The 26,047-nt window shown below is 38.8% G+C and overlaps 1 protein-coding gene across 1 annotated transcript; it reads left to right on the forward strand.

The window, feature by feature from the left end:
- On the forward strand, positions 1-26,021 carry LOC129758666 (venom carboxylesterase-6-like). Its single transcript, XM_055756234.1, has 4 exons — positions 1-714; positions 23,096-23,223; positions 23,599-23,738; positions 24,866-26,021. The coding sequence occupies exons 1-4, from the start codon at positions 136-138 to the stop codon at positions 25,738-25,740; spliced, it is 1,722 nt and encodes a 573-aa protein (XP_055612209.1). The 5' UTR covers positions 1-135; the 3' UTR covers positions 25,741-26,021.
- The last annotated feature ends 26 nt before the right edge of the window (positions 26,022-26,047 follow it).

The following is a 26,047-nucleotide window of genomic DNA, read 5'->3' on the forward strand; positions in this document are numbered from 1 at the left end:
GACCGATAACGAGGCGGCTTCTAACTTAAGTAAGCTCAAAGTTCACGATTCATAAATTAGGCAGTTCTGTCCCTTGGAATGATTCAGTACACTTTTCACCCTCGGGAAGCGCGTACTTGATTCTTGGTTATTACGATGTCCAAGTTCGTACAGTTGATTCTTCGTGGCGCCTTGGCATTGTTAAAATATGTCTTAGAAAATTTATTCGTGAAATACTGGCCAGGAGTCGAAAGGCCAAAAATTTCCGTACGGCAAGGCCAAGTGCAGGGTATTACAGCTAAACTTCCCAATGGCCAGAAATACCACTATTTTAAGGGAATTCCCTACGCAAAACCGCCTATCGGTGAACTAAGATTTTGTCCACCGGTGCCACTGGAAAAATTCAAAACTCCTCTGGTGAAATGTTTCGTCGATAAAAGTGATTTTATCCAACAAGATTTCCTCATCAGTTCGATTGTGATGGGCCAGGAGGACGCTCTCAACTTGAATGTCTACACTCCAACTTTGAACGGAAAGGATGGCGGCCTTCCCGTGATGGTGTTTATACATGGTGGCGGAATGCAAACCGGAACGGCTGGATCTTTCCTCTACGATCCGAAGCATTTTGTAGAACAGAACGTCGTTTTTGTGACTGTATACTATCGGTTGGGTCCTTTTGGATTTCTTTACTTACCGAGTGTTGGTGTCAACGGAAATTTTGGTCTTAAAGATCAGGTAAGTTTGCCGCAAGATTTCGCTCTAAACTCAAAAAGATAATAAGGTTGTTCCGTTACAAAAAGTGCAGCATGCAAGACGATTGATGATACCTACTAGCCAAGCAATGAAATTTGGAATGTTGCTAGCACATCAAATGGCTGCGATATTTTACAGCCAATTCAACCTTTTAAATGAATGTTAGCCAAAACAAAACATGACTTGGCAACGTGCGTTTGAATGCTATAGCGTTATTAAAGCTTTAACTAACGAAGCCGTTTACTGCTGTATAAAAACAACAGAAAAACTGTTGCTTTACAATCCACTTCAATAGAATCCACGAAGAAGTAAGTTTTTATAACCCTATGAGGACTACATTTAAAAAAAAGCAACTCCTGTTCTGTGAATGACATTAGAATGCCTGGATGGAATTGCTTGAAATGTTCAGTGAAACTACCTTGTAAAGTTATGTTTAAATATGCAAAATTTTGAAACGATCTGTCCTGTGATTTTTTTAAAAAGCATGTTTAGAAAAAGTTCACGGATCACAATTTTCGGACGGGACCGTAGAAATTCAGACAGGTCTCATTAGGAGACCCCACAGATGGAACTGATGGAAATCAGCAATTCGACCAAAGTTCATGTGAAAAATTGGCTGAAGGTACCTAGAGGATCTAAGGGTGAGCTAAAATTTGATTAATTGTTCTGGAACAAAAGAGCCTTTTTGAATCACCGGTTTATAAAAACGCCCATTAGTAACAATTGGTTTTCTTCGGGCACGAAGAGGTTTTTCCGTAAACGTCGATGCTAAGCTCGATCTCTTCTCCCAGTCAACCACCATCAAATACAATAACAAGTCAGCGAACAGTGGTTTAAAACCTGGAAAACGCGATCATGGACTTTTTGAAGGCTTAAATCTCAAAATAGGTTGACGTTGTATTCTGGAATGTTTCATTATTTTGAAATGCGCATATTTTGTTCTAATTGTTTTCCTGATCAATTCTCCTAAAAGTTTGTACCAACGGTAAGGGATCTGTCAATCTTGTCGAAATCTTGTTCATGTAGTAGTTTAGAGCTCCAAGAAAGTGCTTTAGTTTGCCTTTAGTGATCCTCTTGCTTCAACCACTACGACAACCCACACCCAACTCAACCGTCTGCCAGAGAAGTTCAGAACTTCACCAACAGAGGACCGCTATCAGTAGGACCTCGAAGAAGGCGTACTTCAAGCACTACGCCAACCCACACCCTAACTACAGGAGAAGTTCGGAATATCACCAACAGATGGTTGCTACCATTAGGACCTGAAAAATGGCATATTGTGGAACATGATGAGGCGAAATAGGGATGACGTCACGGGTTACCAGACGCGGCTGAGAGGTCAATATCCGCATTGAGACAGCTCATTCTGATTGGCCATTGCTGAAGTCAACACATCGACTTTTGGTAAGGACGTTTAATTCAAGTGGTCTGGAAGCAAAGTTCAGAACCGTAGTTGAGACTCCGTGAGTCTGTCAAAACCGAGACATCCAGGTAACCGCAAAAAATCGAGCCTGTAGCCAGCGTAGACATTCACGCTATTAACCACCATGAAAACTCCCCTTCATGTTCCCAGGACCCCGAAGTTTATGCTTCAAACTTTATAAAGCTTGCCGTCCCCGTTAAGCCATCTGAAGCGCATAAATCCCAAGGTCAACTGTGGAAATTGTACCGAGGCCTGAACCAGTAGATCATCTAGGCACCCAATTATTCCACGCGGTCCGCCTTCGACACTGATTCGACGCTAAAAGTTTCGCTCGTCAATTCGCCACCTTGGGGTCTGTTACATCGTGGTATCAAGCAGCTAGTTCGTCGACAGCAAGGTATCGTTCCGAAGACGAGTGACGAGCATTGCTTCATGAGGGAGGAGGGAGGGGGGCATTTTTCTTGAGCATTGTTCGCGTAAGCTTTAGCCGACCCAGAGGTGTTGTTCGGGGTGTTTCTGCACTTCGGCTTGCACAGCTAGCACTCTGCAAAGTGATCCTGAACAGGATCCAGGAGAAAATCGACGCTACACTCCGACGGCAACAAGCTGGATTCCGATCCAAACGTTCATGTGTGGACCACATCACAACGCTACGAATAATACTGCAACAAATCAACGAACTCAAGGACCCTCTTCTACTGGTGCTCGTTGATTTCGAAATCTGGGCGGCTCTAAGGCGACGGAAAGTCCCAAAGAAACAAGTCCATCTCATCGAAGCACAGTAGGAGGCATTTTTGTGCAAAGTCTTGCACGACGGTGTCTTGTCCGATCCAATCCCGGTAACTGCTGGAGAAAAACAGAGATTATCATATCACCCCTACTTTTACTAATCGTAATGGATGAGATTCTGACTTGATCGATCGACTGTGCACCGAACCGAGGATTGCTGTGGAATCCTTCAACAATGGAGCAACTGAACGACCTGGACCTGGCTGACGATATTGTTTTGCTCGCCCAAACACAACCGGATATGCAGAGCAAACTCGACGACCTCACCGAGAGCTCCGAGGCAGCAGGTCTCAAGGTCAATGTCGGAAAGACCAAGTTGATAGAGATCAACACAGGAAATCCCTCCAGTTTCATGGTAGCTGTGCAACAGGTTGAGGAAGTGGAGTGCTTCCAGTATCTTGGTAGCCAGATAACGCCTGATGGTGGTACCAAGCAATACATCGAAACCCGGATCAGAAAAGCCCGATTTGCATTTGCGAGTCTCTGGCGCTCACGTCAGATATCTCTACAAACGAAAATTCGAATCTTTAACTCAAACGTCAAATCCATATTGCTGTACGGGTGCGAAACTTGGTGCACATATGCGGTGACGACTTGAAAATATCATCCGCGCTTGGTGGCCTGGCAACTGGATCTCAAATAAAAAACTACATTGCCGGTGTCATCAAAGGCCACTAGAAATCGAGATTCGGGAACGTAAGTGGAGACGGATTGGGCACATGTTGCGAAAAGATGAGAACGACATTTGCAGAGAGGTGCTTGAATGAAATCCAGAAGGATATCGGAGAAGAAGCAGACCCAGAAACGCGTGGCGGCGAGGCCTAGCCTACGAAATCCGAACTGTCGACGAGAGTCTCCGGATCGTCAACAGTGGAGGTCTTTTACCACGGCCCTATGTACCGGAGGATCGGCGCGGGAACATTAAGTAAGTAAGTGAGTATGGGAGGAACAAACCACCACACATTAGTAGGCCAAGCGTTTTTCGCCCCTCAAGCGAAAACTTGCAAGTGCGAACGATGATGCATGACAGATGCAACTCTTTCTGCATTTACGTCATAGTAGTTGGTGTCCGCATCTCTCTCTCTCTCTCTCTCTCTCTCTCTCTCTCTCTCTCTCTCTCTCTCTCTCTCTCTCTCTCTCTCTTCTTTATCGAATCTCTCTTTCCAAACACGACAGACAGTTACTCTCACATCGCACAAGCAAAGTAAACAAAGACTGATTTTGGAACGTTACTATACTGAAACCAGTTCACATTTATTTTTCTGTACCATTAACACGTTTTATTCATTTATCTCATACTCTACAGTTGGCTGAACAAAACATTTGGTATGTGCTGAAAAAGCTTCTAAATTAAATTCTACCCGCTGATTTTCACCATCTTTTGTTTCTTCTAATTTTCTATTCGTGTGTAGGAAAAAAAACGAATTAGCATCCCATTGATTCTACGTGTGTCCTGTAGTGAATACATTGGTTTCATTTAATAATCTTATGAAATTCAAAGTCTAAGTGGAGGACTAAAAACATATTCCGATTAATTTTTCTTGAGCGTGTAGTTGAAGAAATGCTTGGATTCTTATAAGAAAACCTCGAAGGTCCTCAAACAACTAACTTGTTTATCTATATATATAAAAAGCAATTATCTGTATGTTTGTTTGTTTGTTTGTTTGTTTGTTTGTTTGTTTGTTTGTTTGTTTGTTTGTTTGTTTGTTTGTTTGTTTGTTTGTTTTTCTTCTATAGACTCAGCCGTCTTAAGAGCTAGAGATCTGAAATTTGGCATGGATGCTCATTAGGACCAGGAATGATGAAAAATATTATAGATTTTTGGATGACCCCTTCCGAAGAGGGTCGTCCATACAAGACAAATATTGTTTTCGCGTTATTGACGTTATTTTCCGTCGGATTGTGATGAAAATTTGCACATAAGTGTTTTGAGCAGTGATTGAAATCCTCACCAATTTTCTCATCAGAGGCATTCAAAATACACACTTTGAGGCCTCGCATAGCTATACAGGAGACGATACATATACATTCATTCAAACCTCCCCCCATGAGGAGGATCTGCTCTGAGAGACACTATCCGTTTGCTGCCCCGAACGAACTCTCTCAACGTTCGGTTGCTACATGATGCATGAAGAAGACGAGGCACACATACTCATTTACGTTGTTGAATTTGAATAACTCGAGCCGACCGCAAAGGTTGAGGCAACAACAAAAACAACCGAACTTATTGCGTTGCACGGCCCGCAACGTATGGTGAAAGAGGGGGGAAGAAAAAGAAATGAAAAAACTAGCTGCCTGCGTGCGGTTGCTGTGCAATAATAGCAATAGCAGAAAAACCTCACGCATTCGATCCAGGCACAAACGAGGAGACTCGGGTTTGCTCTGCCTTTTGAATTCGGTTCTCTCAAGGTTGTAACAGGAGATGAGTGAGAGCCATTCGTTAGGTTTTTTGGATTCGCTGCCTCGAATGTATATTGCTTCATGAAGGCGGCCATGTTGAGAGCGTATACATCATCGGTTTTGTCGTTTTCGCTGCCTCAAAGCAACCTTTGCTTCCGAGTAAAGCGTTGAGCGAGAGATGGTTGATCAACTCATGCTCAGCAAAATTCAATCACTGGTTTTGAGAGACGAACAATCGATTACAGTTATCAAATTTAGGGTCAGGGGTCGGCCAAAGGGGTCGTCCATATCCACTGATTAATGTTTTTGCGATATTGGCTTTATTTTACATCGGATTATGATGAAAATTTCCACGTGAGTGTTTTGAGAGACGAGTTATCAAATTTAGGGGTCAGGGATTGGCCAAAGGGGTCGTCCATATTCACTGATTAATGTTTTTGAGATATTGGCGTTATTATAGATCGTAATGTGATGAAAATTAGCACATGAGTGTTTTGACGGACGAGCAATCGATTTCAAGTTTCGAATTGCGAATCAGAAGTCGGCTGAAGGAGTCGTCCAAACCCAACTTTAATGTTTTTGCGATGTTGACGTTATTCTACATTGGATTGAGATGAAAATTTCCGCATAGGAGTTTTGAGGGACGCTCTTTTGCTTTCAGGTTTCAAATCTTGCCTCAGGGGTCGGCAAAAGGGGTTATTATCTGTTCACTGTTTTTGACGATATTCTCTTGATTGAGCATAGAATTGTAATGAAAATTGACACCTGGTAGTTTAACAGAAAAGATAATTGATTTCAGGTGTCAAGTTTTGAATCGTGGTAAAAAAGGCCGTCCATGTTAGTTGCTCACTGTTTTCGCGATATTGTCGTGATCATGCATCGGATTGAGATGAAAATGTTCAGATGAGGATTATAAACTATGAGCAATTGACTCCAGGTAGCATGTTCCGTGTCAAGGGTCGGCGAAAAGGGCGTCTATATTCACTGTTCACTGTTTGCAAGTTCCTGACGTTATTTTACATATAATTTGAAAAGAAAAATGGCACAAGGGAGTCTTGAGGAACGTAAAATTGGTTCCAATTATCGAATTTCGGGCCATGGGACAGAAAAAGAGGGTTTCATTGAAAGTTCAGTGTTTTGTGCAATAATTTTGTTGGAGGCAGTTAATTGATACCAATTTAAGTGTGAAGGTCAAGCAAAAGAGTCGTACACATAAACAAATAGTACATGTTTCTGCCATAATGTCTAGATTTTGCAATCGATCGAGAAGAAAACACTCTCACATAAATTTTAATAAAAAGCCAATCAAACGTTTAATTTGAATTTCAAGTAATAGTAATAGTAGCGACTTTAAACACTGTTTAAATTTTTCCCCAAAATTGTCGAAAGAATGTTTCGAATTCATTTTCTAAATTCATTTTGACGTACCAATGATTTAAAGCGAAACGAAGTTCGTACGGGATGAGCTAGTACTTAATAAGTTCGAAAAAAAATCCCAGCACGTGTACTGGTAAAATATTAAAGTTTTCACATAGCACAGGCACTGGCCAATGTCAACAGAGCTATCGTGCTCATGAGATCGAAACGATTTCCGAATCGTTTCCTGGTCGTCAGCCGATCGATGGAAGCTGTCCGGGTTTTTTTCTGCCAAGTAGAATGCTCGCTGTAGACAAGTGACCGGCACCGATTAGAACGGTTGATGGATAAGATCTGGCAGCTGAGCGATGAAAAGGAAACAATGAGTTTCGAATTAAAACGATGTAAGTTTTTACCATTTTCTAACACTAAATACATTAAATGCAGGTTTTGACCTATCCCAAAGGTGTTCCAGTGATCCGAGAAGCCGCCTCATTTGTTCCTGGATATGATGCTCGCCAAACCGATCGGAACTACCGCCCTTTGGCTGTTTCAACATTATGGTGAAATTATTACTTAACGGTGAAATTTATTTTTATTTATTACTAGCTGATCCCATACGAACTCCGTTTCGCTTTAAACTCGGAATGTGTCATGAACAGTTTGTATGAAAGTCAATTGCCAAGCATTTTCCAGATGCACTTCCGAATTCATTGTTAAGTAATAATTGCTCTCTCAAAATTCCCTTGTGCAAATTTTCATCCCAATCCTATGTATAATAACGACGATATTGCAAAAATATTGAAAGGTTAATATGAACGACCCCCTTTGCCGGCCCCTTACACTGAATTTAATACCTGAAATTGATTGCTCGTCCCTCAAAACTCTCGTGTACCGATTTTTATCTAAATCCGATGTACAATAACGACAATATCGCATTAACAATGGTTAGTTAATATAGACGACCCCTTTGGCCGACCCCTGACTTTAATTTGAATAAGTGGAATCAATTGTTTGTCCCCAATAACTCCTATGTGCAAATTTTCATCCCAATCCGATGTATAAAAACGACAATATCACTAAGATCAGGCATGGATAAAATCGGATCGAAGTACATTCAATCCGCAATCCGTGGTGAACTTGTGGCGTACTTTACCGCCGTTCCCTTCTTGCGTCATCGCATCGAATCATCCAGAACATTCCACTCATCTAGAACATTCGACATCCAGAACGCACGACGCCTGCGCCAGCCAATCAGCGACGCGACAATTGCGTCAGCCAATCAGCGACACGCAATTTCAGGTAGCAGCAATTACCGACGACAGACAATAGCCGGCTACCAACAACAACAACAACAGCAGACGGCATTCGACAGCGACAGCAGACAATAGAGAACAACAATAGCAATAACATACACTCACCTGCATGTACAATAGCAAACACGACACATTCAATCTCTCACACACACATGCACACCAAACAGTATAAATAGCAATAGTTGTACATAGAATATGAGTATTAATAAAGTTTACGTCTAACAGTGAACACGCATTTGTTAATCGATATCTGATAATTTGGACCCCCAAATTTTGGTGACCCCGACGTGATCGAAAGGAACCAATCGTGGCATCAGTAAACCAGTGCATCTAGTGGTGAAAAAAACTCTCCTGAGGAACATCAGTGATTTTAGTGGAAAAAACCACCAGTGGAACCATGGCCCAAGACGATGTGAAAAGTGAACATTCACTTGCAGCTGAACCAGCGCTGATTTCTAAAGTCAGCTATCCTGCATTTGATCCGGACGACATTGAAACTTGGTTCTTGTGTCTGGAAGCCGCATTTAGCGTGAATTGTATCAGGAGCGACAGGAACAAATTTCACACCGTGATTGTTGCTCTTGGGCCCCGATGTAAATTTGTGCATACCACAATTGCACAATGCACCGAATCTGCGAACAACGACAAATACGAAACTCTGAAATCCGCCGTGATTTCGCATTTCCGCCTCTCTGATAACCAGCGACTAACGAGTTTGCTTTCCGGAATGATTCTAGGTGACCAGAAGCCGAGCGTTCTCCTTTCGGAAATGCGCCGCCTGGGTGGTGAGGGGTGTTCGGACAACGTTCTTTCCAACTTGTGGCTCCGTGCACTGCCAGTCACAGTGCGTTCCATCATCGCAGCGATGCCAACCGCCTCATTGGACGAACAAGCGAAAGTGGCCGACAAGATTTTGGAAGTCCCGAGGAGCGATCCACCATCCGTTCACTCCGTCGAACCGTCCGCATTGGAACAACGCATCGAGGAACTTTCTCGCCGTCTCGATCAGGTGCTTGGTGGAAAATCTCGCAGTCGTAAGCGGCCGACGTACCGAGATCAGACCCGATCTTCAAACCGTCGCTCACAAACGCCCTCCCGGTCAACAAGCTCCCGCCGATGGATATGTTGGTTCCACTACCGATATGGTGCCCAGGCTCAGAAGTGCGAGAAGCAGAGAGGAGACAACGCCAACGTGCCGTGTATATTCTACGACGGCAAGTTGAATGTGTACACCCGGCCTGCAAAAAATTAATTTCCGTGCAATCACCTGATTGCACGCAATCATCCGAAGCCTCCTTCGAACCAGCACAAGCCGATGTATCCAGCATCGAACTCAACAAGGACATCTTGCGCATCCACGTGCACGATCAGCAATCAGCACAACAGTTTCTAATCGACACTGGTGCTGATATTTCCGTGCTACCACCGACACCACGAGAACAGCTTCATCCTTCACCGTCTCATCGTCTCTACGCAGCAAATGGCAGCCCCATACAAACTTATGGCACCAAGCGGTTGCAATTGGACATCGGACTCCGCCGACCATTTGTGTGGATTTTCACTATCGCCGATGTGAAATCCCCGATCATTGGAGCTGATTTTTTGAAGCACTTTGATCTTCTGGTGGATCTGAAACGCAACAAGCTGATTGACAACCTCACCAACCTGCAAGTGAACAACATCAACGCTGCCTCCGAGCCGACGATAACCACATTTGATGTGAACTCGCCCTTCTCAGACATCCTGAAGGAATTCCAAGACATCACCATCCTGAATATGAACCATCACCCGACCAAGTCGAACACCGTCCATCAGATCATTACGACAGGCCAACCAGTTTTTTGTCGCCCCCGTCGGTTGCCACCAGACAAGCTGAAGGAAGCCAAAGAGGAATTCCGTTTCCTCATGGAGCAGGGAATATGCCAACCATCGAAAAGTTCCTGGGCCAGTCCTCTTCACATGGTACGGAAATCCAATGGCAAATGGAGACCGTGTGGTGACTATCGGAATCTCAACGCCATCACCGTTCCCGATCGTTACCCAGTGCCACATATACAGGACTTTTCCAACATCCTCTATGGGAAATGCATTTTCTCATGCATTGATCTGCAACGTGCCTACCATCAAATTCCTGTAGCACCGGAAGATGTACCAAAGACCGCAATTACGACGCCGTTTGGCCTTTTCGAGTTCAAATTCATGACATTTGGATTGCGTAATGCCGGTCAAACTCTCCAGAGGCACCTCCATCAGATTCTGGGCCACCTGGAATATGTTTTTCCGTACGTCGACGACTTATGCATCGCCTCCGCCAGCGTCGAAGAGCATGAACAGCATCTGCGTCAAGTATTCCAGATCCTGAGGGAAAACAACCTGACCATCAACGCCAGCAAATGCCAAATCGGGAAATCTGAGGTGAAATTCCTGGGTCATCTGATCACTCCTGAGGGCATCAAACCAAACCCGAGTAAAGTCGAAGCTGTGATGAATTTTCCTCAACCTACGACTGCCCGGCAGATGAAGCGATTTTTAGGAACAATAAATTTCTATCGTCGTTTCCTACCCGGCGCTGCCGCCCAGCAACAGTTGCTCCAGCAAATGATTACCGGTAACATCCGAAACGACCAAACACCTCTGCAATGGAACGAGATCACCCTCGCAGCATTCCAGCAGTGTAAAACAGCTTTAGCTAATGCTACTCAACTCGCTCACCCATCGGCCCAAGCGAAATTAGCATTAGACGTCGATGCTTCAGGAACAGCAATTGGCGCTGTTCTGCACCAAATCACCGAAAAAGGATGCCAGCCACTCGCATTCTTTTCCCGCAAATTGAAGGAAGCCCAACGAAAGGCAAGTACATACGATCGTGAGCTCTACGCAATGTACGAAGCGGTCAAGTACTTCAAGGACACCCTCATCGGACGTGAGTTCTGCATCTACACCGACCATAAGCCACTCACTCACGCCTTTCAGCAGCGCCCCGAAAAAGCGACACCAACCCAAACTCGTCATCTAGGTTTCATCAGCGAGTATACAACGGATATTCGGCACGTTCCCGGTGAGTCGAACAAGGTTGCCGATATGCTCAGCCGAATTGAAACCATCTCGACCACTAACGAAACAATTGACTTCGAGCAAATGGCCACCCAGCAGGAAACCGATCCCGAGCTACAGCAGTATTTGCGATCCCCTCCAGCAAATACCAGCCTACTGCTGAAGAAACTCAAGTCGCCATTATCCTCCACACCGATCTACTGTGACATCTCCACCGAAGCCATCAGACCGTTTGTTCCGAAAGAATTTCGGCAAGCCATCATCAGGAAGCTTCACAATAATTCGCATCCAGGCATACGATCAACGACACGACTTGTCAGTGATCGATATGTTTGGCCATCGATTCGTCGAGATTGCAAAATTTTTGTCACACATTGCCTGCCCTGCCAGAAATCTAAGGTACACCGGTACAACAAAACGCCAGTTGTGCAAATTCAAACCCCATCGGATCGTTTTGCACACGTTCATATGAACCTCATTGGACCTCTACCTCCATCGGAAGGAAATGCCTATTGCCTCACGATGATAGACAAATTCACCCGTTGGCCAGAAGTCATACCAATCCCAAATATGACTGCCATCACCGTCGCTCGAGCATTCGTTAACGGCTGGATCTCAAGGTTTGGAGTACCAGTCAACGTGACGACTGATCTTGGTCGTCAATTCGAGTCGGAGCTCTTCCGTGAGCTGAACACAATACTTGGGATAACGCATCTTCGCACAACGCCATACCATCCCCAGGCAAATGGACAAATCGAGAGGACTCATCGCCAACTAAAAGCAGCGATTATGTGCCATCAAAACGCTAAGTGGACAGAGTCGCTACCACTCGTGCTCCTCGGAATGAGAACCGCCCTCAAGGAAGACCTTCAAGCGACGATCGCTGATCTCACCTATGGCACTTCATTGCGTTTGCCAGGTGACTTCTTCGTCGATAACCAATTGAAACAACCGTCATCGGAATTTGTGGCCGACCTGAAAAAAGCTATGAATAAGCTGCGACCAACGCCAACGACCAACCACGCTAAGAATGCCACCTTCATCCAGAAGGATCTGCAAAACTGCAGCCACGTTTTCGTCAAGGTATGTGCCATTAAGCCTCCACTGAGTCAACCTTTTGATGGCCCATACCGAGTACTTCGCCGGAAGAAAAAGGTGTTCATCATCGACATCAACGGCAAGCGTTCTCCGATTTCAATTGATCGCCTGAAAGCCGCATTCATCGTACCCGACGAGCCAACTTCTTCAACCAACTCAACCCAGCCTTTGGATGTCACCGATGACAGCACCCCTGCAATTCGAACCCGTTCAGGACGCCAGGTCAAAATACCATCCAAATTCTGGAACCATTAAGGGGGGAGTACTGTGGCGTACTTTACCGCCGTTCCCTTCTTGCGTCATCGCATCGAATCATCCAGAACATTCCACTCATCTAGAACATTCGACATCCAGAACGCACGACGCCTGCGCCAGCCAATCAGCGACGCGACAATTGCGTCAGCCAATCAGCGACACGCAATTTCAGGTAGCAGCAATTACCGACGACAGACAATAGCCGGCTACCAACAACAACAACAACAGCAGACGGCAGTCGACAGCGACAGCAGACAATAGAGAACAACAATAGCAATAACATACACTCACCTGCATGTACAATAGCAAACACGACACATTCAATCTCTCACACACACATGCACACCAAACAGTATAAATAGCAATAGTTGTACATAGAATATGAGTATTAATAAAGTTTACGTCTAACAGTGAACACGCATTTGTTAATCGATATCTGATAATTTGGACCCCCAAAAACTCATTCAGTTCTAACTGCCAATTGAAGCAATCGGGAAAGGAAAAAGTTCACACACCAGAATGAACACTAACGATTGCAATCCCGAATGCATGAACTTTGAATACGTTTGGGTGAACGAAACGAAGCCCGAAACGTTCGCCGCGTTCAATTGGATCGTTTTTTATTTTCACCACGACGTTCGTTGGATGAATTGATTTGCTAGTGAATGTCGAAACACATTCGCCAAACGATTGTATTTAAGATTGCATTCGCGAATGTTTCCGTAAACGGTAAAGGATTGCGCCATCAGGTGCATGTTTTTCGGCTTATTTTGTGCATGTTTTAGCCCCCGCGCTCGCTGATGGTTTGTTTTCTCATGATGCTATTTCAATTTATATTCGAATAAGAACATTCAGCATTTATGTAGTTAGTAAAAAAGTGAACTTTTGCACATTGCGTGGATAAATAAACGGACAAATGAAAGGGTTTAATTTCCACTCTTTTTCACGAAGCGTGGGGGTTTGGTCTTTGTCCACTAGAACAATATTTTGTTGAAATCTAAATTCAAATTGTATTAAACCTCAATTCGAAATTTTAATTCATGAATTCTGAATTCTTACTTCTTAGTTCTCAATTCTTAATTTTCAATTCTAGGTTTTTAAATATAAATTCTATATTCTAAATTCTATATTCTCAATTCTTAATTCTTAATTCTGAATTCTGAATTCCCAATTCTAAATTCTAAATACGTATTTTTAAATTCTAAATTCAAAGTTTTAAATCATAAATTCTATATTCTAAATTCTAACTTCTCAATTCTTGATTCCTTGATTCTAAATTCTTAATTCCAATATCTAGATTAATACTTCTTAATTCTAAATCTTACAATTGAATTCTAAATTCTAAATTCTAACTTTCAAATTCTAAATTCTAAATCCTTAATTCTAAATTCTAAATTCTAAATTCTAAATTCTAAATTCTAAATTCTAAATTCTAAATTCTAAATTCTAAATTCTAAATTCTAAATTCTAATTTCTAAATTCTAAATTCTAAATTCTAAATTCTAAATTCTAAATTCTAAATTCTAAATTCTAAATTCTAAATTCTAAATTCTAAATTCCAAATTCTAAATTCTAAATTCTAAATTCTAAATTCTAAATTCTAAATTTTAAATTCTAAATTCTAAATTCTAAATTCCAAATTCTAAATTCTAAATTCTAAATTCTTAGTTCTAAATTCTAAATTCTAAATTCGAAATTCTTAATTCTTAATTCGAAATTCTAAATTCGAAATTCTAGATTCTAAATCCTAATCTCTAAATTCTAAATTCTTAATTCTGAATTCTATATTCTGAATTAAAAAATTCTTAATTTCAAATTCTTAATTCTATATTCTGAATTATAGATTCTTAATTTCAAATTCTAAATTCTAAATTCTAAACTCTAAATTTTTAATTCTTAATTCTAAATTCTAAATTCTAAATTCTCAATTCTAAATTCTAAATCCTAAATTCTAAATTCTTAATTCTAAATTCTAAATTCTTAGTTCTAAATTCTAATGAAGGTTTGAGAATTTAGAATAATGAGTATAAAATTAAAAACATAGTAAAAGAGTAAGGAATTTAGGATTAAAAGATTTCAGAAATAAGAATTTACAATTAAGAACATTCAATAAAAGTGAAGAATTTAAATTAAAAAGAATTTAGAAATAAGAATTTGGAGTTTAGAATTAAGAACATAGAATAAGTGTTGAGAATTAAGAATTTGATATTTAGAACTAAGGGTTTGAAATAAAAAATTGGCAATTTCATATTTAGAATTCAGAATTTAGAGTAATGAACTTAGAATTAAGAATTATGAATTTAGAATTTTAAATTTAGAATTTAGAATTGATAATTTAGACTAAAAATTTAGTATCTGATTAAGAATTTAAAATTTAGAATTTAGAATTTAGAATTTAGAATTTAGAATTTAGAATTTAGAATTTAGAATTTAGAATTTAGAATTTAAAATTTAGAATTTAGAATTTAGAATTTAGAATTTAGAATTTAGAATTTAGAATTTAGAATTTAGAATTTAGAATTTAGAATTTAGAATTTAGAATTTAGAATTTAGAATTTAGAATTTAGAATTTAGAATTTGGAATTTAGAATTTAGAATTTTGAATTTAGAATTTAGAATTTAGAATTTAGAATTTAGAATTTAGAATTTAGAATTTAGAATTAAGAATTAAGAATTAAGAATTTAGAATTTAGAATTTAGAATTTAGAATTTAGAATTTAGAATTTAGAACTAAGAATTTATATTTAATTTATATTTAGAATATAGAATTTAGAATTTAGAATATAGAATTTAGAATTTAGAATATAGAATTTAGAATTTAGAATTATTAATTTTAAATTTAGATTGAAGAATCTGTTACTGAGTATGCAATAACATTTATGAAACTATGGCACGGTGCGCCTCTGGACCGTTATTATAAAAAAAAATTGTCCATCAAATCCAAGTACGGGGCTCGATTCCTTAGGTCATTCTGCACCTCTGGGTAAATTTTAAAAAAAATCCCTAGCAGAAAATCCGAGAAATCTTGATTTTAAGGTTTTTGTTGAGAAATTTCAAAATAATTCATATTCAAATTATTCAATATCATCAAAAAACCTCCAAAAACGTCAAAAAAGTGGTCCAAGTCATTTCTAACCAGTATGTATTTGTTGCCGTTGATAAAATTATGATTATTTACAACTGACTTAACTCTCCAAACATGGCTTAAGTGTATTATAAGTATGGTTTATTAGGGGTTTAAGTTTAGTTTAAATTATTGTTTCCGTGAAGTTATGGGGGAAAATGAATTTCAAATCAGTGGTGCTTTTATTGGTAGTAGGAAAAGGAAACAGTGAAATAGTAAAAAGTAAAAGTAAACTATAAAACAGCAATACAACTAAAAATAATGAATGGAACATATTAAAAACTCAAAACTAACACATATGGTTGCTGTCAGGGCCGTAGGAAGAACCGGCTCATGGGGGGGGTTTTGATGACAAATTTTCCCAATAACATTTTTGCTTAAACAATGCCTACACAAGTGAAAAATTGTATAGGTACTTATTGCAAATTATTTAGATTAAAGTTATTTTGCATTAAAAGTTGTTTATTTTTGAAAATTAGTCCTAGGAGAAGTCAATTTTGTTCATGAAGCATTCAAAAATATGGGTACTTGTGAAATAGCTCAGTTGGTAAATCAGTTGCCTCCTGAGCTGATATCCGTGAGTTCGAGCCCAAGAGTAAACATCGATCACAGTTGTTCCAGATAGGTTTTTCAATATCTGGTGCGCCAACTGCATCGAGAATCGAAACAAAAAAAAAGGATTTTGAACCTTTATTCAGAATTTTTCTGAACCAATTCTGCTAATTCTTCTGAACCAGAAGCATAACTATTTTAAGCATTGGGTGAAAATGTATCAAATATTCAGAAATAAAAGTAAAAAATAAGGTTTGCGGTTCAAATAAGGTTTTTTTTACTACTCTTGTAAACTCGATTAAAATTTAAGACTTAGTTAGAACCTTTGATTTTGAAGAATCTGCAATATATACAAATTTTGTAAATAAAATTTACAGCTGCATTTTTACATAAGGATAAAAAATAAGTTCAAAAATTATCATTTAAAATTTAAATCCTGTAATTATTGTAATTGTTTGTGTTTCTAATCTGACTTTGATGACTTTAAAATTTTAATTTTTAATCTAGAATCAATGTTATGAAACTCCGTTCTCCTTCAATTTGAATGCCTGATGAAAATTTAACATCGATGTTTTAATATTAATCATAAAACTTAAATTTGAGCTTAATCTGAATACAAACCTTGAATTTTAGTTTCAAGTCTGAATTCTGCATTTTGAATCCAAATTCTAAGCCTGAATCTAAATTTCGGAGAGAAATCCTATCAGCTTGAAAACAAAAAGCAAAATTTGTATCAGAACCCATGACCAGAAATCTTTTATTTGAATTTGAATTTATGGTTTTCAATATGATTTTTTTTTTCAATTATTTATTCGTAGTTGAACTTGAAAATTTTTAATAAAATTGTGAATGACGAAATTTTTACATATTTACATACCCATGAAACTTTCTTATGATTCAACTCTGCACATGAATTGAGAATAAAAATTTCAGCTCCAAATCTTAAAAGTCGTTTGAAGTTCAAATATTTTTATCATATTGCGAAATTCAGAATTTTGAGTATGGAAAATTCATCACATTTTAGATTGAAATGCAACACTTATGTTGGATAAAGTATCCGGGCTTGGCAAATCCGTCCAATATGCAGGCAAATTTCGGAAATTATTCCTCTAAAATACAGAAGGAAAACAAACGGAATACTGTTTTTATTTTTTTCGAAACACATCAGGCGATTCAGAATCATTATAAAAATCAGGCATGGAAAAAATAGTTTATGTTTTTTTAATAAAATTTGATTAAAAAAATTATTTGGAGACAAAATACATGACTCTAAGGACTCAATTGAAATTTTCGTATAATTTTGCTAATGTAGTGAAAAAATCTGGTTCAAATCCGTACAATCTGGTGAGTTGGTCTAACTTTATTGGTATTAAATATTTGGGACTCAATTACTATCAACAAGTGAGCAATTTTTTGAAAAACTGTTGTAAAATTGTGGTCCTGGAATGAGATTTCGAGGTTTTGGATTGTTACACTATTGTTACTCTTGAATAATTTACGTAGTTCATCAAAATTTGATTAGAAAATTCAAATTTTATGTTAAGGACAAAATTTCATTTGGCATCTTCGGACTTTCATGGGGGGGGGGGGTTTAACCCCCAAAACCCCCCCCGTTCCTACGGCCATGGTTGCTGTTGTAATCAATCAAAGAGTTTAACAAACGGTCGTTATAAACCTTTGATGATTTGGGAGCTTTATATCGCTGCCAAATCACATCAAAATCAGGATGTACGGATTCGGAGGCTTGCTTATTGTGAAGCCCAAGTCCTCTTCCGGCTTCTCGACAGAAATCCGCCACATGGTACTTTGTAATGTGATATTTAGATGTGAATGGAAGATTCAGCTTCTCCCAGCTGCTGGCAAAATCTGCAATAGCCTCCTCAAACCCATGCTCGAGTTTAAAGGAAAAGCATTTTGCATACACGTTTTTGAAGTTATTCAGAACCTGAAAATCGTAATATTTATTAAAAACTTGGTAAAGTTTATTTAGTAGAACAACCAACCGTAACGTAATCTGAAAGTTCAGGGTTGTCTGCCAAACAATTGGTAGCATCCAATAGCGCGTGGCAAGCTCTTCCGGTGAAACCGTACGTCATCTGTTGGTGTCTCACCTGTGCTTGTTCCACCCATAAGTCTACCCAGTCTGGTGCTTTCTTCTCAAGTGACTTAAAAATTGTATTAATAATTCCAAGCGTTATATGTAACGGTGGAGGCGGGCAAAGGTTCACGATTTTGTCTTCATCACTACCCGAGACCAACGGGGCATTCACGCAGCTTGCGAAGTTCTTTCCATTCAATTTCTTTTTTCTTGTGCAATTTTCGTTTATACTTCCTTTGGTTCTCGCGGTTCCGTTTGCTACACCGAGCTCGCTCTTTAAAGCCTCACAGTATGGACATGGATTCTTCGAAGAGTGGGCCATTATGCCAATTATAATATTTATAATCTTGAGGTCCCCAGCAACCAAGTATTCGAGCTCGTGTAATTTGAGAAGTTTCGTCCAAACGGGGGAAATATTGTCATACTTTTCAGCGAGATTTGGTGAAAGTGCAATGATGAAAAGCTTCTTCACGCCGCCATCCTTGAAGCCAGCCAGATGTTCCATTTGCGGAGAGATCACAGATAACGTTATCTTGAAGAAGCTCCTACCCCCATAAATTCCTATTTTCACCACAAAATCATCAACAGGTGGTCTTGAACGTTTGATACGGTTAATGAGTTCCGGTACATCAGTGCAATATGCAACAACATGATCTGACGAAGGTGCTACATTTCCTGTGATGCTGGACAACTGAACTACATCAAACAAGTCTTTAAGCTGCCGGTTCATTTCAATCAATTTCAACCGCACTCCAGATTCTATATCGACTCCAGAAGCTCGAATACTTTTAATCACACCTAGATAATAGATAGATTATATAAAACAACCATTGTTATGAATAAAATACTAATTACCCATTGTTTTCCTCATGCTTAGATTGTTTTCGCCTTTGACCTTAAACAAATCATCTGCACGTAGTTTTTTGGGAGGTTCTGGACAAGTTGAAACTTTCTCGAATACAGACGGTCTTCCACGAAGATTTCGCAGAACACATTTTCCATCTTGATGGATAAAATATTTTTTTTTTTTTTGGATTTTTTAAATCAGGTGATCAGTGATGGTTTGAATCATTTGACTTAATTTTGAATCATTTGCTTATAACTTCTTTTGAAAACATTTTTCCCAGAAATGATGTTCTAAACTTTAGTAGAACTAGATCTTAGCTGCAACTTTTGTGACCAACACAAACCTGTATCTCTTATGCCTTATGAATGAGAAATCGAAAAGTTTAAATTTTTGAGCAATGATCGTAATCACAATCATTTGGATTAGCGGGTTGGATTAAATCCTACAATTCATACCACATTGAAGATACATATTTATGACATACAAGAAAGTTGTAGCTTAGATCTGTATCTACTAAAGTTTAGAACATCATTTCATGGAAAAATGTTTTCAAAAGAAGTTATAACCAAATGATTCAAAAATAAGTCAAATGATTCAAACCATCACTGCAGGTGATTATTTTAAAATATAGTTTTACCTGGTGAATCTGGCTTTGAACGCATATAGTCAGCTACTGCCGCATCCGCTGAGCTTGACGAGGGCTCTCCATTATTCAAAATTAAAATGATTTTCAAATTCGACGCTCGGGTGGATTGAGTGCAATGGTGCCTTTTTCCTCTTCCGTATTCACTGTAGCAAGTTTTACAAATTACCACCGCTTTACACCCATCAATGTCTTCTGTGTCTGGACTGGACCTGGGTCTTCCGCGCTTGAGTTTCTTGGGTTCAAAACCAGGCAGGTTGCTTCTGCCCTCATGTATACCGGCAGCAACACAAATCTCACATTTGCACATTCCTTGAGATCGCGTGATGATTGAATTTTCGAGCTTGTAACTTCGAATCCTGGGGACCCTTGTACCTCCCTTGCTGAACTCTCCACACGACGCGCGACATGTTCCGCAAATGACCGACGGATACAAATTTTCTCTGGATTCAAAATCTTGGAGAAATTTTCGAATAACAACTCTTATACCTGCACTTATCGGTCGAAGCGACGATGTCTTAGAAAGGCAGAGTACGCAAACCAAATTTCTGTTCTTTTCGTGAACATCCATTTTGAGGACAAAAATTGACGTTGAGAATTTGAAGTTGAATCCTTTTGATTTTTCAAAGCCCACTTGTGTCCCCGCTTTTGTGCCGGTCGACTGTTTCGCTGCTCATTCGCTTGTAGGTAGTTTCAAGCCAATGATGATTACAAGATTTATTTAACCTTAAACCACTAATAAACCATACTTATAATACACTTAAGCCATGTTTGGAGAGTTAAGTCAGTTGTAAATAATCATAATTTTATCAACGGCAACAAATACATACTGGTTGGAAATGACTTGGACCACTTTTTTGACGTTTTTGGAGGTTTTTTGATGATATTGAATAATTTGAATATGAATTATTTTGAAATTTCTCAACAAAAACCTTAAAATCAAGATTTCTCGGATTTTCTGCTAGGGATTTTTTTTAAAATTTACCCAGAGGTGCAGAATGACCTAAGGAATCGAGCCCCGTACTTGGATTTGATGGACAATTTTTTTTTATAATAACGGTCCAGAGGCGCACCATGTATGGGATAAGTACAACTTCATTACGAACTTTGAAATTTCGCAACATTTTTCGAGCTTTATTTAGAAATAAAGCATTGTCCTTTTTACTATTCAGGATGTTTAAACTAGTCAAATTTTTAAATAGCTTTGCGATCTCAACATATTATAACTATTATTTGGCAATATTGGTTACAAAAAATGTCCTAGTAGACAAAGACTAGATCCCTTCGCTTCATGAGCAAGAGTGGGCATTTACAAACCTCCTCTTTGTCCATTTAGTTATTTTAGGAAAGTGCAAAAGTCCATTTTTTTCTAACTATATGCTGACTGTTTTCATTCGAACATAAATTAAAATAACATCATGAGAAAACAAACCATCAGCGAGCGCGGAGGCTAAACACGCACAAAATTAGCCGAAAAACAAGCACCTGATGGCGCAATCCTTTACCGGTTACGGAAACATTCGCGAATGCAATCTTACAATCGTTTGGCGATTGTGTTTCGACATTCACTTGCGAATCAATTCATCCAACGAACGTCGTGGTGAAAATAAAAAACGATCCAATTGAACGCGGCGAATGTTTCGGGCTTCGTTTCGTTCACCCAAACGTATTCAAAGTTCATTCATTCGGATTGCCAATCCGACCAAACGGCGATCGTCTGTTCACGCTCGCATCGCTGATGCTACCATCGTAAACGGAGCGGAGATTGAGAATCATTAGCGATCATGCTGGTGAATGAATTTTTCCACCCTTGACCAAGATATTGAAAAGTTAATATAAATGACCCCTTTTGCCGGTCCCTTACACTGAATTCGATGCCTCTAATCGATTGCACGTCACTCAAAAGTATCGTGTACCAATTTTCATCTGAATACGATGTATAATAACGTCAATATAGCAAAAACAGCGAACAGTTAATATGGACGACCCCTTGAGCCGACCCTTGAACCAAAATTCAATACCTTAAATCGATTTCCCATCTCTTAAGACCTCCGTGTGCAATTTTTCATCACGATCCGACAAAAAATAACGTGAAAAACGCGAAAACAATATTTGTCTTGTATGGACGACCCCCTTCAGAAGGGGTCAACCGAAATTCTGAATTTTTTTTTTCATCATTCCTGGTCCTACTGAGCATCCATGCCAAATTTCAGCTCTCCAGCTCTTAAGACGGCTGAGCCTATAGAGGACAAACAAACAAACAAATCCACAGAAATTGCTTTTTATATATATAGATAACAATAGACGAAAATAAATGAAACTATAATACAACTAATCATAACATCCAATTATTCTTATTAGGGTTATCATTTCAACTGCATTCCAAATTACTTTAGAATCAACTATAACTCAGAATAACTATCTTCCCTCACAATAAAACTCACAATAAATTCACGTAAAATGTAGGTGGATAAAAATTATGTAGTTTTTAACGTAGCAACGACATGCAAATTATTTTAGGTGTGGTGATGGGAGAAAGTGGTAGAAATTTTGACACTTTTAGGACATTTTGAAGGGCCGAGGTAAACCACCTAATGTTCCAGTAAGGGATGTGTTGGCTGTGGTAGACCTAGACTATATGTTCGAATTATACCTTTTTCTTAAATCTATCGATCTCCGCGTTTAAGTATCCCTTTCTTCTTTTTCCTTTTTCTTATTTGTCTATCGTAGTTTTGAATAATGAATGATGAACTCAATACTTGAATTTTTAAAAAGGAAAAATGGACAACATTGTGAAAAAAGCTATGTGAAAAAAGCTATGTTAATTAAAATAATAGTCACCTGGCTCCGTTAAACTACTTAACTACAAACATTTCAAGATCAGTGGCTTTTAAGAGTTTTTTCAACAGGATTTGTATTGTCGCATGCTGTGATACATAAATAGCAATATTTCTATCACATACGGCTGGAATAACAACAGTGCTGTAAAAAATACAACGCCCAAAGATCTTGAAAACATTTTTGCATGGTAAAATTTTCAAAATGTGCTACAAGTTTTAAAAATTTTTACCACTTTCCCCCAACACCAGTGAACTTGCTCTAAGCAATCTATGCCTAATAAAAAAGAATAAATGATTTTTTTTTTTCAATAGTTTTGAATGTTTTACGAAATGCGATTATTTTTTGTTTTATGAATGCTTATTAAACTGTTTGATGCATTAAACTTGTTTTAAATCTTAAAAAACAACTGAATTGAGCCAAACACTGTGAAAAAAATATCGAGGACAAGGTCTCGTATGTAGTAGAAGGGTAAACAATTCTTAATTCTGTTTTTGAATCTAGCTGTGTATCAGTCTAGCTGTGATAAATAAATTAAACTAAAAGAAAATGTTTATGTTATATTTCCAGCGGCTTGCCCTCAAGTGGGTGAACGAAAATATTGCATCGTTTGCAGGTGATCCTAACAACGTAACACTCTTCGGTGAAAGCGCGGGAAGCTGGTCAACATACCTGCATTATCTTTCTCCCAATTCAAGGTATCTAATTCAATGTTATGTTATTTTTTCCAAATAATAAACTTTTAATGTCTGAAATTTTGAAATCACAATTATGATAAGCAAAGTTCTTCAGGTTGTAATTGACACTTCACTAAAAAAAACTAAGCCCCCTTTAGACTAAAATGTAAAAGATCCTTGCTTCGTTACTCCCAACCCCAACTTCATAGTTTTCAAGGCGACACGATGGTTTCCTGTGATTACTTGGTAGAGAAAAGGGGGGAATGTAGGAAAAAAACATAATAGTTGTTGCATAACTCGAGAATTTAACTAGCATTAGGAATCAAATTTTACATATGACAGTATTGTGTAGTTAAAAACACAATCAATACCAAAGTATATTTTCGTTTCTTACAGGAAGTTTTTCCATCGAGTGATCTGCCAAAGTGGAACTGCCTGTACTTCATCATCATCACTTCAACTCAATCCCGAGGGCAAGGCACGGAAACTGGCCAAACTGTTAGGATACTCCGGAACATCTGACCAGGAAGTGTTAGGTAGGAACTCCTATGATCAAATTACTCAATTGTTTAATATACCCTCTCAAAAAAGAAGCACCATCTCTTTAAAAATCTGTAAAATGTTTCTGTTCCCAGAGTTTTTAACGTACATCAGTGCGTTTTCTCATCACCCACGCTTATATGTATTCGAAGAAACTTCCCCACAAGTGGTGCTTGAATCTAGGGTAAAAAATTACGGTTTTTGCAGAACTCAAGCAAAACCTGAGAACCTTCTGAGAACAACTTGAAAATAATTCTTCTTCCGTTTTGCTCTGCGTGGGCTACTATGATCTAAACTCCTAATACATCCTAAGAGCAAGTTCACTGGTGTTGGAAAAAAGTGGTAGAAACTTTGACATTTTGAAAATTTTACAATGGAAAAATGCTTTCAAGATCTTGGGGCATTGTATTTTTTTACAACACTGTTTCTATTTCAGCCGTATGTGATAGAAATATTGCTATTTTTGGATCACAGCATGCGAAAATATAACACGTGTTGTAAAAAACTAGAAGGCCACAGATCTTGAAAATGTTTTTACATGGCAAAATTTTCAAAATGTGCCGTAAGTGTCAAAATTTATACCACTTTTTCCCAACACCAGTGAACTTGCTCTAATACTTGCGAAGTATTTTAAATTCTACAATCAGAATATTTCCTAGAAGAAACGTATCGTGAGTGTTAGTTTTGTTTGCTTTTTGGAACATTTATTGTAAAATGATCATGTACATACACATGTACATATTTTTTTGCATTGTATAGAATAACTAGCTGACCCGGTAAACTTCGTTTTACCTTTAAATAAATAAATCGTAATAAATGTTTTATTTCATCTACACGTCTTAAACTTTATCGTGCTCGCGTGTGAACAAATAATTTTGTACGGGACCCCCCTTCCATAAAGAGTGAGATTCATGAAACTATTATACAAACCATCTCTGACCCAAAAAACCCTCGGATACCAAATTTCACTTCATTCCGACCGACCGTTTATACGTGATGGTGTTACAAAGAAAACGCCTCCATTTTTATATATAAGATATTACTTTTCATCAGGAAAAATTTCGCAAATTCGATTTTAACAAATAGATATTACCTAATAAACTCACTCTTGCTTTTCATCTAGATACTCTTCGCAAAGCTCCGGCCAGGCTCATAGCAAAACACATCAAAACGATCGGCGCAGAGGACAAAGAGGATCTGTTTTATGTGTTTCCGTTCCAGCCGGTTATCGAACCTGCAGAAAGTGAGGAACCTATTATAGCGCAACCGCAGGAGCAAACCCTCAAGACGTTTGACAGCATCCAGATGCCCATCATATCTGGCTACACGAGTGGAGAAGGAATATTGGCCTACGGCATCAACAGGCACCGATTGAAGGTTTTCAACCAGCGACCGGATTGGTTAATCCCACGTATGCTGGGACAAATAAAAAATCTGGACAAACAGGCCCTTGGTGAACAGATCAGGCAATTCTACTTGGGAATGAAAACGTTCGGATCAGATTCCGTCAACGAGATCGTCAATTTGTTTGGAGATAACACATTCTACACAACCCAGAACCTCAGCTCAGAATGGCTGGCCAAGTACCAACCTAACGCTCTTCATTACCGGTACATTTTCTCCTTCGAAGGGGATTTCGGTATAGTTAAAAATCTAGTTAGAATGGACTACGCTGCAGGAGTCAGTCACGCTGACGACTTGTTTTACATGTTCAGTCCTTCCCTGTTACCAAACCTGCCCAAAGAACGAGATGAGTATCGTGTTAGAGAAATTTTCATCAGCTTATGGACTAACTTCGCCAAGTTTGGCGATCCCACGCCAGATGAAAGACTGTTGGGCTTCCGGTGGACTCCGGTCCCGCCAATTGACAAAGAATCTAAGAGCTTCGATTCCGACTGTTTGGAAATTCGACCGAAGCCCAGAATCATTCGTAACCCCTTCCAGGAGCGCAAGGAATTCTGGCGCGAACTGATTAGAAAATATACAGATTATATTTAAGGTTTTTGGATGTTTATATTGGATATTTATTTTAGCTTACACATGCCAAACTATTGAACAGATTAATTTTAAATTAGTAACGATGGAATATATTCTAATGTACAAGACGGTTTCCAAATGCTGTAATTCGTCGAAAGGGCAATGCAACGTTTACTCTGGTGTTATTTAGCTTAAGCAAAGGTATACCCAATCAGAAGAAAAAAAACTAAATTATATCAAAATGAGATATAATGATAATTATTTTTCCTATCAAAATGTGTTTTAATTGAGTACATGTAGGATGGGTCGGGCGAAGGATCTGACCATG

This window comes from Uranotaenia lowii, chromosome 3 (genome assembly GCF_029784155.1).
Source record: "Uranotaenia lowii strain MFRU-FL chromosome 3, ASM2978415v1, whole genome shotgun sequence".
NCBI lineage: Eukaryota > Metazoa > Arthropoda > Insecta > Diptera > Culicidae > Uranotaenia > Uranotaenia lowii.

What these genes read in the sequence shown, in the direction of transcription:
- LOC129758666 (XM_055756234.1), top strand. Translation starts at nt 136, where the DNA reads ATGTCCAAGTTCGTACAGTTGATTCTTCGTGGCGCCTTGGCATTGTTA. An exon ending in ATTTTGGTCTTAAAGATCAG is followed by an intron (nt 715 to 23,095) that starts GTAAGTTTGCCG and finishes TTATATTTCCAG; the next exon opens with CGGCTTGCCCTCAAGTGGGT. An exon ending in TATCTTTCTCCCAATTCAAG is followed by an intron (nt 23,224 to 23,598) that starts GTATCTAATTCA and finishes CGTTTCTTACAG; the next exon opens with GAAGTTTTTCCATCGAGTGA.